The sequence below is a fragment of the Bos indicus x Bos taurus genome, chromosome 16, assembly GCF_003369695.1.
Source record: "Bos indicus x Bos taurus breed Angus x Brahman F1 hybrid chromosome 16, Bos_hybrid_MaternalHap_v2.0, whole genome shotgun sequence".
NCBI classification, from domain to species: domain Eukaryota; kingdom Metazoa; phylum Chordata; class Mammalia; order Artiodactyla; family Bovidae; genus Bos; species Bos indicus x Bos taurus.
Window position 1 is genome coordinate 79,328,308 of NC_040091.1, and position 15,892 is coordinate 79,344,199.

The 15,892-nt window shown below is 60.9% G+C and overlaps 1 protein-coding gene and 1 long non-coding RNA gene across 4 annotated transcripts in view; one reads left to right on the forward strand and one right to left on the reverse strand.

Moving 5' to 3' along the window:
• Nucleotides 1-14,810, forward strand: part of SYT2 (synaptotagmin 2) — an 87,752-nt gene extending 72,942 nt beyond the window's left edge. For 2 of the 3 annotated variants that reach the window (XM_027565856.1, XM_027565857.1), the window contains exons 2-9: nucleotides 6,740-6,927; nucleotides 7,767-7,933; nucleotides 8,848-8,967; nucleotides 9,097-9,264; nucleotides 9,418-9,585; nucleotides 10,278-10,395; nucleotides 10,786-10,919; nucleotides 11,182-14,810. In XM_027565856.1, coding sequence (XP_027421657.1) covers nucleotides 6,756-6,927; nucleotides 7,767-7,933; nucleotides 8,848-8,967; nucleotides 9,097-9,264; nucleotides 9,418-9,585; nucleotides 10,278-10,395; nucleotides 10,786-10,919; nucleotides 11,182-11,388 — 1,254 coding nt within the window. In that variant the 5' untranslated portion in view covers nucleotides 6,740-6,755 and the 3' untranslated portion in view covers nucleotides 11,389-14,810. Of the gene's footprint in view, nucleotides 1-6,739; nucleotides 6,928-7,766; nucleotides 7,934-8,242; nucleotides 8,968-9,096; nucleotides 9,265-9,417; nucleotides 9,586-10,277; nucleotides 10,396-10,785; nucleotides 10,920-11,181 lie in introns of those variants that run through there. The other variant, XM_027565855.1, reaches the window with a different exon arrangement.
• Nucleotides 9,089-10,283, reverse strand: LOC113906988. Its single transcript, XR_003515053.1, has 3 exons — nucleotides 9,738-10,283; nucleotides 9,427-9,561; nucleotides 9,089-9,180 (listed from the first exon to the last, which is right to left on the reverse strand). It is a non-coding gene; the product is annotated as an uncharacterized LOC113906988 (long non-coding RNA).
• Nucleotides 14,811-15,892: the final 1,082 nt, after the last annotated feature.

Here is a 15,892-nt window from a genome sequence, read left to right on the forward strand (position 1 = left end):
TATGCTGGAAAGTGAAAGGGAACATTGCAAGAAATTACAGAAGATTTTAAAGGGAAGGACGCTGTAAGACACTGTTGTTAAGGTGGAGATACTCCCGACACTGACCTGCAGATCAGTGCGTCCCGGTCAAAATCCCAGATGGCTTGTTTTTTAATAGAAATGAACATGGCAATCTTTTTTTAAACAAGCACACCTTAAAATCTGTATGGAGACACCCGAAATAACCAAGACAACCTTATTAAAGAACAAATTTGGAAGACTCACGCTGTCTAATTAAAAAAGCTAACGACAGGCACTTGTCCCTGGTGGCCCAGTGGACAGGACTCTGCACTCCACCGAAGGGCACAGGTGTGATCCCTGGTCCTGGAACCCACATCCTGCACGGCGGCAGCCGCAGCCGACCACTGCCCCGCCCCCAGAACCAACAATACTTTACACGGTGATTAAGACAGCGTGGTGTTGGCACATGGAAACAATGCGACAGAGAACACAGGAATAACCCGCACATTTATGGTCAGTTGATATTTTACAGGAGCACTAAGACAGCTCAGTGGGGGAATAATAGTCTTTGCAACAAATGGAGGGCCACACACAAAACACATTCATGGAGATGAACTCAGAGTGCTTTGTGACCTGAATGTAGGAGCTAGAAGCACATGGCTCCGCTAAGAAAACCTAGGAGTAAATCTTTGTGCCCTTGGGTTGGGTGATGGTTTCTTAGACACAACACCAAAAGCAGAGGCCATAAAAGAAACAAATTGGACATCATCCAAATCAAAGGACCCGTCAAAGAAAGAGCAGACACCGCGAAATGAGAGCAGAACGCGTCTGAAAAGGGGCTGGTACAGAACATACAAAGAACTCGTACAACTCAACAATAAAAAGAAATATTCAGTTAAAACATGAACACAGGATTTGAATAGACATTTCTCTGAAGGAGACATACAAGTGGCCGATAAACACGTGAAAAGAAACTTGGTGTCATTAGTCATCAGAGAAATGCAAATCGGAAGCCCAGCGGGATGCCACGTCACCTCTACTAGGATAGCCGTAGACAAAAGGATGTAACGACAGGTGCTGCCCAGGGTGTGGAGAGCTCGGAACGCTCAGGCAGCGCCTGCGGGAAAGTAAATCGGTGCAGCCATTTAAAAGAAATTGATTGGAGTATAGTTGATTTACAGTGTGTTAATTTGTGCTGTACAGCAAAGTGGTTCAGTTACACGCGCGCACACACACACATTCTTCCGTAAAATATTCTCCGTTGCGGTGCATCACGGGATGTGAATGTGGTTCCCGTGCTGCACAGGAGGGCCTCGTTTACCGCCCTGTATGGAATAGTTTGCACCTGCTGACCCCGGGCTCCCGTCCTTCCCTCCTCTCCGCCCACAGCCGCAAGTCTGTTCTGCGTCCCGTGAGTCTGTTTCCGTTTGTAAATCGGTTCGTGTCCTGTTTCAGATGTGACGTGAGTGGCATGTGATGTCACATTGGTGATGGCGTCTTTCTGACTCGCTTCACTCCGGTGATCTCTGATCCACCCACGTTGCTGCAAGTAGCGTCAGCTCACTCTTCGTGAAGGCTGAGTGTGCGGTGTGCGTGCAGCGCGTCTTCCCTGGCCGTTCCCGTCGGGGCGCCCAGGCGGCTCCCGCGTCTTGGCCACAGTGTGTAGCGTCGCTGGGAGCAGAGTGCGTGCATCTTTGAATTAAAGTTTTGTCTGGATGTTTCCCCAGGAGCGGGAGTGCCCGACCACGTGGGGACTCGGTTTTTAGTCTGTTAAGGAACTTGTACACTGATCTCCCCAGTGGCTCCGGGAAGTTTGGTAGTTCTTTAAAATGTCAAATGTAGTTACCATATGACCCAGCACCTCCGCTCACGGGTTTTTATCCCAGAGAAATGAAAGCATGCACAGAGAGGTTTACGGCAGCGTTGTTCAGGAAACTGAGGTGGAAATAACCGATGTCCATAAACTGATAAATGTGTGACCGGTGCGGAGGAATATTCCTCGGCCACAGAGCAATGAGGCGCTGACGGCGGCTCCACGTGGTGCCCTCGACGCTGTGCTGTGGGAGAAGCAGGACACCGGGCTTGTGTCATGGGATTTCGTCTGTGTGAGAAGTGGGAACAGGGGAGTCTACACACAGCTCAGGGGTTGCCCAGGCTGGGAGGAGGGGGAGTGGGGAGGGACAGGTGAGGAAGTGGGGCTTCTTTTTGGCGAAACGTTCTAACTGGGTTGTGGTGATGGCTGCACGACCCTCTGAATATACTAAACCCCCCCGGAGGAAAGGAAGAGTGCGTGGATCCCGTGGGTGTGAACTGCCTTCAGCTAAGCCTCCAGAGTCGGGGGCAGGGTTGCGGACGGCGGGGTAGGGGCGAGGGCCCAGGGCAGGGGCTGTGGAGGGCCGGGGTCTCCACCTGCCTCTCAGGGCGCATCTCCAGGTCGGGGCTGTTGACCAGCATGGAAGGAGCTGGCCGAACTCACGGCGAGTACGCGGGGTGCCAGGGGTGGCTGCGCGGCCTCCGCCGAGGACGCGGGCTCTGAACTGTGCCCTCAGCAGGACCCTGGTGCAGGGGGATTGTAAAACTCCTGTGCTGCTTGTCTGATGACCTGGATCCCCAGGGGTGCCCCCCTGGCTGCCTGGTGTGGCCGGGCAGGCGGATGTCATGTCCGCCCCACCTGACCTCAGGGGGCCTATTTTGAGCAGCAGAAACAGCTTGGTGGAGAGGGGAGGGGAGCAGAGTTGAAAAACTCCTAAGATCATTACCTTAAATGAAGACCATCACAAGAATACTTTAGCATCAAGAACTTGAAAACGAGCCAAGCTCGACAGTGGATGACTGCACGAGTGGGGTGTGTGTGACTGTCGGGCTGGGCGTTACATAGCTATTTAAGTGAGAAAGGAAGATTGTCATGATAAAGGAAAATACTTGGGACAAAATTTTACATGAAAAATGCAGAATACCTCACTCCCAGATGGAACTAGAGGTAAAGAACCCGCTGCCAAGGAAGGAGAGACACAAGCTCGATCCCTGGGCCAGGAAGATCCCCTGGAGAAGAAAATGGGGACCCGCTCCAGTGTTCTTGCCTGGGAAATCCCATGGACAGAGGAGCCGGTGGGCTGCAGTCTGTAGGGTCGCAGAGTCGGACGTGATTCTGAAGCGACTTAGCATTCAAATTATATATAGTATGGTCTCAACACAAAACACAGAAAAGAATTCTTTGCGGATCTTCCAAAGACACATGAGTTGTCCGTGGAAGGCAGGGTCCTGAGGAATGTCACCCAACTCTCCTCCCTCCCCCATACACCTGAGTTACTGCTGTTAGTAACGAGCAGCCCCCTGGCGGCTCAGACAGTAAAGAATGTGCCTGCAGGCAGGAGACCAGGGTTTGATCCCTGGGTTAGGAAGATCCCCTGGAGGAGGGCATGGCAACCCACTCCAGTATTCTTGCCTGGAGAATCCCATGGACAGAGGGGCCTGGTGGGCCACAGTCCATGGGGTCATGAAGAGTCACACTCGCTTGGACAGGAAGTTAACATGCCGTTGTGGGGAGGGTGCAGGGCTGGCGAGAGGCCCTGACTCAGCCCGGGGAGGGAGCGGCTCCAGGGATGGATGTGGGTACCACCTTCCTGGACCAAAGGCTGAACCCCACCCTGGGCGGGTGTTGATGGGGCCTGCGGCGCGGGGCCGAGGGTGGTCTGGAGGGTGGGGTGCTGGGCGCCGGCGTGGGCCCGGGAGGACGGCTCGTTCTCGCTGTGAGCTGCCTCCTGCCCTGGGCGGGGTGCTCGGGTGGAATGGGGTTCGGGAAAGCCACGTGCTCTGGGTGAGTGCGGGGGTGCCCAGGCTCTGTTTCTGCCTCTGTGAAATGGGGGTGTGTGTGTGACTAAGGGGGGTTCTGCACAGCCCTGGGGGCACATGCCGGCCGAGGGGTGGTCGTGTGGGTGCCACTGCTCCAGTGTTGCTACTGCTGGAAGTATCCTTGAACTTAAAGGGATTAAGTCGGAAAAAAAAGGCTTAAAAAATTTTTTATTGAGGTTGACTTACAGCATCATGTTAGTTTCAGGCGTTTCACATGTCATACGCAGAGCCACGCTTTCTTAGATTCGTCCCCATGTGAGTCCCTACCCAGTGTGGAGTAGTCCCGGTGCCATACAGTAGGTCCTTCTGTTTTATACACGGTCGTGTGTATCCGTCAGCCCGGCTCCCTATCCCTCCCATCCCTTCCCCCTTATTTACCATGTTTATTTTCTACATCTGTGCCTATATTTGTTTTGTAAATAAGTTCATCTGTACCGCTTCTTTTAGTCCACACGAGTGATGTCTTTGTCTGACGTACTTCACTCAGTATGACCATCTCTGGGCCCACTGGTTTCACGGCAGGGTTATTAGTCCATCCTCTTCGGGGCTGAGTAGTATTCCACGGTGTGTGTGCTGTGTCTTCCTTCTCCACTCCACTGCCGATGGACGTGCAGGTTGCTTCCATGTCTTAGGCCATTGTGAACAGAGCTGCAGGGAACACTGGGTCGCATGTATCTTTTAAAACTATGGTTTTCTCCAGGTCAATGCCCAGGAGTGGGGGTTCAGGGTCATATGGTAGCTCTGTTTTTGATATTTTAAGGAGCCTCCATACTGTTCTCCATAGTGGATATAACAATTTGCATTCCCACCAACAGTGTAGGAGGGTTCCCTTCTTTCCAGGATTCAGTTTGCAGACTTTCTGAAGCTGGCCATTCTGACTGGTGCGAGGGGATGCCCAACTGGAGTTAGATTTGTGTTCTCTGATAATCAGTGATGGTGAGCGCTTTCTCATGTGCTTTTTAGCCATCTGTATGTCTTCTTTTGGAGAAGGCACTGGCACCCCACTCCAGTACTCTTGCCTGGAAAACCCCATGGACAGAGGAGCCTGGTAGGCTGCAGTCCATGGGGTCACTAGGAGCCGGACACAACTGAGCAACTTCACTTTCACTTTTCACTTTCATGCATTGGAGAAGGAAATGGCAACCCACTCCAGTCCTTGCCTGGTGAATCCCAGGGACGGGGGAGCCCGGTGGGCTGCCGTCTATGGGGTCACACAGAGTTGGACACAACTGAAGTGACTTAGCAGCAGCAGCAGCACGTCTTCTTTGAAGAAATGTCTGTTTAGATCTTCTGCTCCTTTTTAAATTTTTTATATTGAGTTGCATGAGCCATTTGTATATTTTGGAGATTAATCCTTTGTCAGTCTCTTTGCAAATATTTTCTTCCATTTTGCAGGTTGTCTTTTTGTTTATGGTTTCCTTGCTATGCAAAAGCTTTAAAGTTTACTTAGGTCTCATTTACTTTTGTTTTTATTCTTATTACTCTAGAAAATGGGTCAAAAAAGATCTTGCTGCAATTTATGTCAAACTTATGTCTATGTTTTCCTCAAAGAGCTTTATGGTTGTCTGGCCTTACATTTAGGTCTTTAAGCCGTCTGAGTTTACTTTGTGTTTTGGTGTTAGAAGTGTCCCGTTTGCCCAGCTCCACTTATTGAGGGCTGTCTTTACACCATTGTATATTCTGGCCGGCCTCCTTTGTCAAAGATGAGGTGCCCATAGGTGAGTGGGTTTATCTCTGCGGTTTCTGCCCTGCTCCATCGGTGCCCATAGGTGAGTGGGTTTATCTCTGGAGTTTCTGCCCTGTTCCATTGGTGCCCATAGGTGGGTGGGTTTATCCTGCAGTTTCTGCCCTGCTCCACTGGTGCCCATAGGTGAGTGGGTTTATCCTGCAGTTTCTGCCCTGCTCCATCGGTGCCCATATGAGTGGGTTTATCCCGCAGTCTGCCCTGCTCCACTGGTCTATGTTTCTGTTTTTTTGTGCCGGCACCACATTGTTTTGATGACTGTAGCTTTGTAGTTTAGTCTGAATTCAAGGGGCCTGATTCCTTCAGGAATTCCTGATTCCTAGATTTTTCTTTCTCAAGATTGCCTTGGCAGTTCAGGGTCTTTTGTGTTTCTGTAAGTTCCAAAATTGTAAATTTTTTTTGTTCTAATTCTGTGGAAAATGCTATTGGTAATTTGGTTGGGATTGCATGGAACTGAATCTGTAGATTGCTTTGGGAAGTGTGGTCGTCTGACAACACTGACTCTTCCAAGAGCACGAGGTCCCTCCGTCTGTCGTGTTGCTGCGATTCTCTCATCAGGGTTAGTTTTCCGAGTGCAGGTCTGTTGCCTCCTCACGTAGGTTCACTCTGGGTGTTTTATTCTTTGTGATGCAATGGTAAGTGGAATTTTCCTCTTAACTTCTCTTTTTGTTCTTTTGCTATTAATGTATAGGGACCAAGGGGTTTCTGTGTATTAATTCTGTGCAGGTGAGCTTCACTGGTCTTCTGGTGGCACTGTGAGGGTTTCCTGGCATAGGGTCACATCACCTGGAGGTGAGCTTCACTGTGAGGGTTTCCTATGGGGTCACGTCTCCTGCGAACAGTGACAGCATTGCCTCTTCCCTTCCAACCTGGATTCCGTTTATTTCTTGCTCTCCTCTAGCTGCTGTAGCTGGGACATCCCCTGCTTGCTGAGCAACAGTGGCGAGAGGACACCATTGTCTTGGTCCTGATTTTAGTGGTGAGGCTGCAGGTTTTCACCATCATGAGGATGTTTGCTGTGGGTCTGTCACATACGGCCTTTGTCCACAGTCTTGAGCTTCTGGAAGAGCCTTCCGCAGCCTGTGGGCAGAGCCGTCTGCACTTGGGCCTCTGGGGTGCTCACCCTGCCCCCTTCCCCCGCAGCTGTCCCTCTGCCACCATGAGGAGCATCTTCAAGAGGAACCAGGAGCCTGTGGTGGCTCCTGCCACCACCACCATGCCCGCCGGCCCAGTGGACAACTCCACAGAGAGCGGGGGAGCGGGCGAGGGCAAGGAGGACATGTTTGCTATGTTCAAGGAGAGGTTCTTCAACGAGATAGTCAAGCTGCCTCGTGAGTGTCCCTGTGTGCTGGGTGGGCCAGGGGGGTGAGACGGCTGCGCACTCTCCTAATATTTGGGCTCTAGGCTGGATTCTTTGGCAATCCCCTTCAGGACTGGGGGTAGTTGGGGCGGCAGAGGGGTCTGTCACTAATGAAGGGAATAGGGCGTTTCTGTGCCCTCACCTCCCTGGGCAGAATGTTCTTACAACTTAGAAGACTCAAAAGGTGAAACCTAAAGATGAAGTTACACTTTGAAATAGTTCTGTTAGAAAATAACCCCCTCCCCACCGGGGCTTCCCTGACAGCTCAGTTGGTAAAGAATCCGCCTGCGATGCAGGATACCTGGGTTCGATCCCTGGGTTGGGAAGATCCCTTGGAGAAGGGAAAGGCTACCCACTCCAGTATTCTGGCCTGGAGAATTCCATGGACTGTATTGTCCATGGGGGTCACAAACAGTTGGACACAACTGGCCGACTTTCACTCACTGCTTCATAGATTCCTGGTGAAGATAGTGAAGAGATGCCCAAAGTCCAGACTTGGGGGGAGCAGCTGAGGGCTGGCCCCACTGCCCCTGCCACCCCCCCCACCCCCCCGCCCAGGTCACTAAGGAGCTCAGCCCTCTCAGCACTGCACTCAAAGGCTGCCCCAACCCCCCCCCATCAGGTCTGCACAAGGACTGTCCCATCCTCCGTGTGAGCCACAGTCACGTCTCAGCAGAGCCTGGCTGGGCCCCATGGGGGTGGTGACGGCGGGGGCACAGGGCGCGTCATGATGGGCAGAGCCTATCTGGGTTTCGACTAGAGGGGGTGGGCTGCCCGGTGGCACCGCTGACCCCGTCTCCCCATGGGCAGTGCCCCCCTGGGCGCTGATCGCAATTGCCGTGGTCACGGGCCTTCTGCTGCTCACCTGCTGCTTCTGCATCTGCAAGAAGTGCTGCTGCAAGAAGAAGAAGAACAAGAAGGAGAAGGGCAAGGGCGCCAAGAACGCCATGAACATGAAGGACATGCGGGGCGGCCCGGTAGGCGGGGCGGCCCGGTGGGCGGGGCGGCCCGGTGGGCGGGGCGGCCGGGTAGGCGGGGCGGCCGGGTGGGCGGGGCGGCCCGGTGGGCGGGGCGGCCCGGTGGGCGGGGCGGCCGGGTAGGCGGGGCGGCCGGGTGGGCGGGGCGGCCCGGTGGGCGGGGCGGCCCGGTGGGCGGGGCGGCCCGGTGGGCGGGGCGGCCGGGTAGGCGGGGCGGCCCGGTAGGCGGGGCGGCCCGGTAGGCGGGGCGGCCGGGTAGGCGGGGCGGCCGGGTAGGCGGGGCGGCCCGGTGGGCGGGGCGGCCGGGTAGGCGGGGCGGCCGGGTAGGCGGGGCGGCCGGGTAGGCGGGGCCAGGCTGCTCTGCCGGCAGGGCTGGTCCGGGGCGAGCCCCGCCAAGGGACAGGGGATCTGGGGTTCCCACCGGCAGGCCAGCGGGCCAGCCAGAACTCAGAGAACTGGGCTCCTCTCCGCCCGTCTCCTGGGGGCCCAGCCCGGAAAGGGCTTGGAGGTGTCCCGTGTCTCCTCTTGGGCACCTCACTTCCCCTTGTTTGTTGTGTGAGATGTTTCTTGCTGAAGGAGTCAGTGCAGAGGACTGCAGGAGGGCTCAGCCTGGAGGCCTCAGGGTGTGTGCATGGGAGCCCGGGAGGCCTCAGGGTGTGTGCGTGGGGGCCCGGGTGCGCGTGGGGCCTGTGTGTGGGGCGTCCCCGGCTCTACGCGGGCTGGTCTGCGCTGCGGGGTTTCTCACCACCGTCTCCTCTCCTCTCCCTGTGGACGCGCCCGGCCTGGATGCCTGGCCCACACGCCTGGTACGTGTTGTCTGGGGTGGCGTCCTGTGCGGGGAGGACCGGGGCGGGCTCTACATGGGGGCGACCCCCCTTCTGTCCCTGATGCACCCCGCTCTCTCAGCCCCCCAGGATGACGATGACGCGGAGACGGGCCTGACGGAGGGTGAGGGTGAGGGCGAGGAGGAGAAGGAGCCAGAGAACCTGGGCAAGCTGCAGTTCTCCCTGGACTATGACTTCCAGGCCAACCAGGTGTGGGGTCAGGTCACCACCTCCCGGCGAGCGCGGCCCAGGGTCACTCGGTTCCCTGCGGCATGGAGACCCTGCATCCTGCCTGGCCCCCGCCCACGGGGGGCTGACAGGTGCCTGCTCTCTTCACAGCTCACCGTGGGCGTCCTGCAGGCTGCAGAACTGCCCGCCCTGGACATGGGCGGCACCTCGGACCCTTACGTCAAGGTCTTCCTCCTTCCAGACAAGAAGAAGAAATATGAGACCAAAGTCCATCGGAAGACGCTGAACCCCGCCTTCAACGAGACCTTCACCTTCAAGGTGACAGGCGGGAGGCACGGCGGACCGTGTCCCGGGCCATGATCCAGGCCCGGAACAGCTCGGTTGGGACCAGAGCCCGAGTCTCTGCGATGTCCACAGCCTCCGGACGCCCCCGAGCTGCCCTGACCCCTTCATCCTGCCTGTGCCCTGCAGGTGCCATACCAGGAGCTGGGGGGCAAGACCCTGGTGATGGCCATCTACGACTTTGACCGCTTCTCCAAGCACGACATCATCGGCGAGGTCAAGGTGCCCATGAACACGGTGGACCTGGGGCAGCCCATCGAGGAGTGGCGAGACCTGCAGGGCGGGGAGAAGGAGGAGGTGAGGCGGGTCGGGGCGAGGAGTAGGAGGAGGTGAGGCTGGCGTGGGGCGGCGCCGGCCGGGCCCCCGGGTCAGCCGCCCGGCGAGGCCGCAGGCGCAGGGGACACCGCGCTCCTGTTCTCTCCACTGCCCGCTTAGCGCCAGTGACCCACCTGGGTCCTCGTGTGTCCGCAGCGAAGGCCCGCGCTGTCTGAGCGGGTTCTCAGCACAGGGCTTGTCTTCCCGGAAGCGGCTGCAGCACCTGCTCACACACTCACCGAGTACGAGCCCCTGCTGTGCACAAAGCCTCTGTTTAGACGCTGCCCTCCGAGCACCAGCCCCTGGGTGCGGGGTTGCACCCTGACCGGGACATGGGGGAGGTGGCCGGCTTTGGCCCCCAAGGCCCCCTCTGAGACGCTTCGGCTCCACGCCGTGGCAGTGGCAGAGACAGACCCTCCTCTCTGGTCGCGAGGTCCCTGCACTCTGGCACTGACACCAGATGGGAGGTGCCAGGGGCTCTGAAGACGACAGCGTACGCTGCGGGCGGGACCCCACAAACCCTATGTCCAACCAGAGCCTCCTGGGCACCACCGGCCATGGTGCCTGCAGCTCCAGTGTCTGCCTGCCGCAGGCAGGGCTGGGCTGCCCCTGGCCCGAGGCCCCACGGGGTCAGCCGTGCTGCTGAGATGGCCCGTACCCCGCTCTCCTGACAGCCGGAGAAGCTGGGGGACATCTGCACCTCGCTGCGATACGTACCCACAGCCGGGAAGCTCACCGTCTGCATCCTGGAGGCAAAGAACCTGAAGAAGATGGACGTGGGCGGCCTTTCAGGTGGGCGCAGGGCTGCTGGCCGCCACCCAGGGCACCCGAGCCCTCAGGCTGCAAGGGAGGTGGGGGTCGCTCCCAGGAAGGGGCTGCAGGGCGAGGGGCGGGCTCTGCCAGGCTGGAGGGCTGAGCGACCACCCTGTCTTCGGCTAGTGCTCGGGGTTCCTGAGTCACCTTGGGCAGGCCGGTTTCATGTAGGCGTGTCTCATGGCCCAGGTCGGAGGATGGGTGGGGTGGGTCCCAGGTGTTCCCTGCCCAGGACAGATGTCACCAGGAGCCCCGAGCCCCTCACCGAGCCCCAGGCTGCGGCGGGTCACAGGGGCAACGCCTGTGACCACCCTGGCCCCGGGCTGGCGGTCCGGGGTGGGCTCAGGGCCTGGCTGCTGCACCCCACAGACCCCTACGTGAAGATCCACCTGATGCAGAACGGCAAGAGGCTCAAGAAGAAGAAGACGACGGTGAAGAAGAAGACCCTGAACCCTTACTTCAACGAGTCCTTCAGCTTCGAGATCCCCTTTGAGCAGATCCAGGTGCAGGGCTGGTGGGGCTGGGGCCCCCTGCTGACCCCCGCGGGCGGGTGGGCGGGCAGACGGCCACCACCCTGGGGCCTGGATCCGGGCGCTTCCCGAGCTGCCCCTTGTGTGGGCGGCAGGCCTCTCTAGCATGGCCTTTGTTACTCTGCAAGGATGGGTCTGCCCCTCCGGCTGCACGGGACCGGCTGGGCGGAAGGAGGTGGGAGCTGGGGGCGCTGCCCGAGGGCTCCTGCCCACCCTCCCCCCCCTCCCCCCGCAGAAGGTGCAGGTGGTAGTCACCGTGCTGGACTACGACAAGCTGGGCAAGAACGAGGCCATCGGGAAGATCTTCGTGGGCAGCAGCGCGACGGGCACGGAGCTGCGACACTGGTCCGACATGCTGGCCAACCCCCGCCGGCCCATCGCGCAGTGGCACTCGCTCAAGCCCGAGGAGGAGGTGGACGCGCTGCTGGGCAAGAGCAAGTAGGGCTGCGGCCAGGCCGCCGCTGAGACCCGGAGCCACGGACACCTCAGCCGCGCCCCCGTGGGGCGCCCTGCCCGTCTGTGTGGTCGTGCCCCGTCCCCTTTTTATAAGGACCCTCCCCTCCAACGGCTGTGGGAGGAGGGCCCCCAGAGGTGGCGTGGCCTGCCCAGCCCACCCCGGGAGCCGTCCCCGCTGCATGCCCGCACCCCACTCCTGCGAAGCTGCACCCCAGGCTCACCCCGAGGCGGTGCTCCCGGCTGGCAGTGCAGCCTCTCCCGTTCCCTGAGCGTATGGCCCCCCGAGACGGCGGCACTGCTGGGTTCTGGACAGGGCCCACGCTCTGGCTCCTGGCCGGGCGGGGGTGCGTGAGTGGCTGCTTCGGAGGCCAGGCGTGGAGACTGGATTGTGCAGAAGTCACTGCCCCTCGGGCTGGTTTCGGGGACAGCATGGACCTGAGCTGGTGGCCGGACTCACACGGGGTCTGTCTGTCCTGCGAGCTCACCTTGTGGACGGGAGATGTCAGACCATGAAGACACAGAAGACCCCTCCCCAGAGAGAGGGCGATGGGCCTGCTGAGCCCTGGTCTCCGGGTGGGAGGCGCGGGTGCCGGCCCCCAATGGGGCCGAGAGCTGAGCGGTGTCTCCCACCATCCTGCCAGCGCCAGTTTCCTCTTTTAGTCTCAGTGGAGCAGCACTGTCTGTGCAGACCCGGGGGCTTCCCGAGGAGGCCGTCCTTGGGCCTAGGTGAGCGGGGTGGGGGGGCAGTGGCCAGTGGCCGGCTGGCCTCCTGTCGTCCCCCGGGGCTTCTCTGGGTCCCCAGGGCATCCGTCCCTGCCCCGGGGTCCCCATGCTGGCTCCCCGCTCACCTCCCGTCCCCAGTGTTGATAAAAAGCCATATATACGTGAGTCCAGTGTGCACACAGCCTCCTTCCCCACCCGCAGCCTGGGCAGGAGCATCAGCCCGCGCCCCCCCGGTGGGCTCCCTCCTCCCCTTGCAGCCCCCAAGCGCCCAGAGCTGCTCCCCTCTCAGCCCACGTCCCCCCACCTGGACGGATGGCCGTCTTCGGCAGGCTCCTGCGGGAGGAAGACGCCGGGGCCCTGTGTGTGCGCAAGGGCTTGTGTCCTGGGGGCCCCTCTTCACGGGGGGGAAGGGGGCGGCCCTGCCTTCAGGACTGGGTGACCACAGAGCAGCGGGATTCGGTGCTTCCTGAGGATCCCCCCATTTCAGGGCTCCACCCCAGGCTGACTTCTCACCCCTCCCATCCCCAGGACTGGCCTCCATCCTGATGCGTCTGCTGCTCTGGGGGTCTTGAGCCTGGATTTGGGGCTGGATGACAGTACTGGGCTGGCTGAGGGGCAGGGTGGGGGCACAGGGGCCTGCCAGGTCGGCTGGGCCCAGAGGAGCAGTCTGAGCAGACGTGTCTGCTGGCCTGTGGCTGCGGGAGACGCACGCGTGCTCCTGTCTCTGCCTGAGGGTCCTGGCCTGGGCCTGTGGGTGCCCTAACCCTCCGTGGAGTGAAGGTCGCCAGGAGGGAAGTAGCAGAGGTGCCTCTCACAGAGGGGCTGAGAGTGACACGCAAAACCCAGGCCCCCAGAAATGAGCGGGGCCGCAGGCTGCTTCCTCGCCTCTCCGGAACAGGGGCTTGGGGCAGGGCCTCCGACTGTGGCCAGGGGCGTGGGGGGTAGGGGGCGGGGTGGTCTCAGCACAGCCTCAGCCCCTCCTCCCAGGAGACCACACAAGCTCCTGCTGCGGTAGCCTTGGGGCGGCAGCAGAGAGGGCCAGGGTCCCCGCGGGGGTGGGGTGCGGTGGGGCGCAGTAAGCAGGGTTGGAAGAGACCCCCCCCCGGGTCCCGCAGGGTCTGGGTTAGTTCTTGGGCCCCCCCAGAGAGGCTGTCCCCGCCCCGCGGCCCCCTCTCCACCTAAGAGCCCTGGTGGTGGCCGACACGGAGGGGTCCCGGGCCTGATGCTGGCCGCCCTCAGCCCGGCAGCCCAGGTGCCAAGGTAAACGTGAGTTTCAGACAAACCACCAGTAACTGAACGTGTGAGGCCGCCCTCAGCGCTGGCCGGGACGCCCCCGCACCCACTGACCTGCGGCCGTGCTCTGTTGGGCAGCCTCGTCCTGCGGCCACTCCTGCCTCCCCGGCTTGGGGGCAACGACGGGTCGCCGGGATTGTACCCATTTTCGAGCTGCAGGACTGGGAAGGGGACGCTGTGACCTGGAGACAGAGCAGGAGCCTGAGAAGCCAGCCTCGTCTGCCCCCACGCGCATTCAGCTGCACACGATGGCGGCCACCCATGCACACGCCGCCCTGCCCACGCCCGCCCCGGCTCCGTGCCAACAGCTGCATGGCCGTGCCCAGAGCCCAGCTCCGCATCACACCCCCGAGCTGCTCCCCGACCCCGTGTGTGAAGTCCGTGTCTCCCCCAGCTCCCCACGCCTGGGGAGTTGGCCTGGGCCCAGCCTGACCGGCTGGTGCATGTCCATGGCAGAGCTGTCCTGGCGGCCTGTGTGTGTGGCCTGCTCCCCTGCCTGCTGTCTGATCCACTGAAAAGCCATACGGAGGTCTCCGGGGCCGCCCTGTCAGAGCCCCCGGCCCCTCTGACCAGCTCCCCTCAGGACACTGTGAAGGGCTTGCCTGCCACCCCCCTGCCCCGCATCCCGAGGACAGATGCGTGTCCTGCGCTCCTGGTGGGGTCCCAGCGGTGTCCCCCCGGCCCTGCTCCACATGGGGGGGGTGGGCAGTGGGGGCCCCGGGGGACGACTGGGATGCATGGGAGCTGTTGGAGGCTGGGTCTGTGGTCGGGTCCTGATGCCCCTGGGTGGACGCACAGCTGAGGGGGTGGGGGTGGCGGCGGGCAGCAGGGCTGGAGAACAGGTGCGTTCAGCTCCTGCTGTTGGGCAGGGACACCCCAGGAGTGGGCAGCTGTGGCTGCTCTGAGGTGGGGGGGGTGGGACCCCCATCCGCACCCAGCCCCGCCCCACCGCCCCCTGGGGAGGGAGGGAGGGACCCAGAGGACGGCAGCTCCTGCCAGCAGCCCCTGGGTAGGGTGGCCCTTCCCTGGGCCCTGCTGAGAGGGTGCACTGGCTGAGGCCATGGTGGGGCGTGGGCCCCGCGCTCCACGAACTGGGGGAGGGGGTGTGGGCGGGATGGACCCCAGACCCCTCAGAGCAGCCGGGCGTCCTGCCCCGACCCCTCCTGTCCCAGCACTGGCGCTGCGGCTTCTGAAGCCCCCAGACCAGGGCAGGCAGGCCCAGGCTCCTGCAGCGTGTGGCCCACCGGGACCCCAGCCTGCCTCACAGGCCCCCCACCCACCCCCTGCCCCCGCTTGGCAGTGCCCCCACCCCCCCACGGACTCTGGTCTCTCGTCAATTTGTTCTTTTGTAACGAGCAGCATCTCCTTATTAAAGAAAAGAGCTGAAAGCAAGCTGGGGGTGGGGGTCTCTGCTTGTTCCCGCTGGGCGGGGTGAGGGCACAGTTCTGAGACCCTGGCCCTGGGCTCAGGAGGGTGGTGGGCATGCGGGGCCCTCAGGGCAGCTTCTGGGGGGCCTTCAGGGAGGAGGGGTGGATCAGACCCTCGGTGCCCCCCCACCAGCCAGCTAGAGCAGGCCTGGGATGCGGCCGCAGCCTGAGCCCCGCGGGGTCTGTGGAATGACGCCACCTACAAATGCTGGGTTAGCTTACGGAGAAACCCGAGATGTCTGACCTCTGAGGCCAGGGCTTCGGGGGTTTTCAGGGAACAGGCAGCACCCCCCAACCCGGAAAGTGTGCCCCCCCGCAACGCTCCCCCTCACCTCAGCCCGTGGCGGTCTCCTCGGGGGTCCTGGCAGGCCCTGAGGCCTGTGGGCATCTGGTCCCGACTCCGGATCAAGAAGGCAGAGTGCCCTTCAGGCTGGCCGGGGGTCTCAGGAGGGAGTGGCCGGGCCTCAACGGTCCCCGGGTCTCTAGGGGATGCGTCTCCACTGAGCACAAGGAGCCCTTGCTGCGCACCAGCTCCTGAGCCTTGGACCTCTACGGGTGACCGTGGGGGACGAGGCGCCTGGCCCCTCCCCGGCCCCCAGTGTGGTGATGGGGCCTCTGCAGGGTGTGAAGAAACCGGGGGGCATGGGGGTGGATGCAGGGCCAGGCCTGGGCGGCTGCCTGCGCTGAACGCCACCATCTCCGGTGACCCCATCCACTGCCTTTATGGTCTGGAGCTCTGGAGGGGCTCTGGCTCCCCCAACCCAAGCAGTGGCCCTGAGACCCCGCTGCGGAGGGCAGAGACCAGGACCTGGCCACGAGCACCAGGGTCACCGCCGGACAGGCCCACAGCCCTGGGATGCAGGCCCCGACGGCCGGGACGGTGATGTGGGGATGCCACGGGCTGGCCCACGGCCATGCCATCCCAAATGTGCCAACCGCGTCTGAGATTGGATACCAAGCCGAGTCAGCCCTGGTGGGAGAAATACCACAGGCTGGCCCAGACATGAGGTTCTATGAGCCCCGTTTCCTAAAGCTCGGAGACCATCA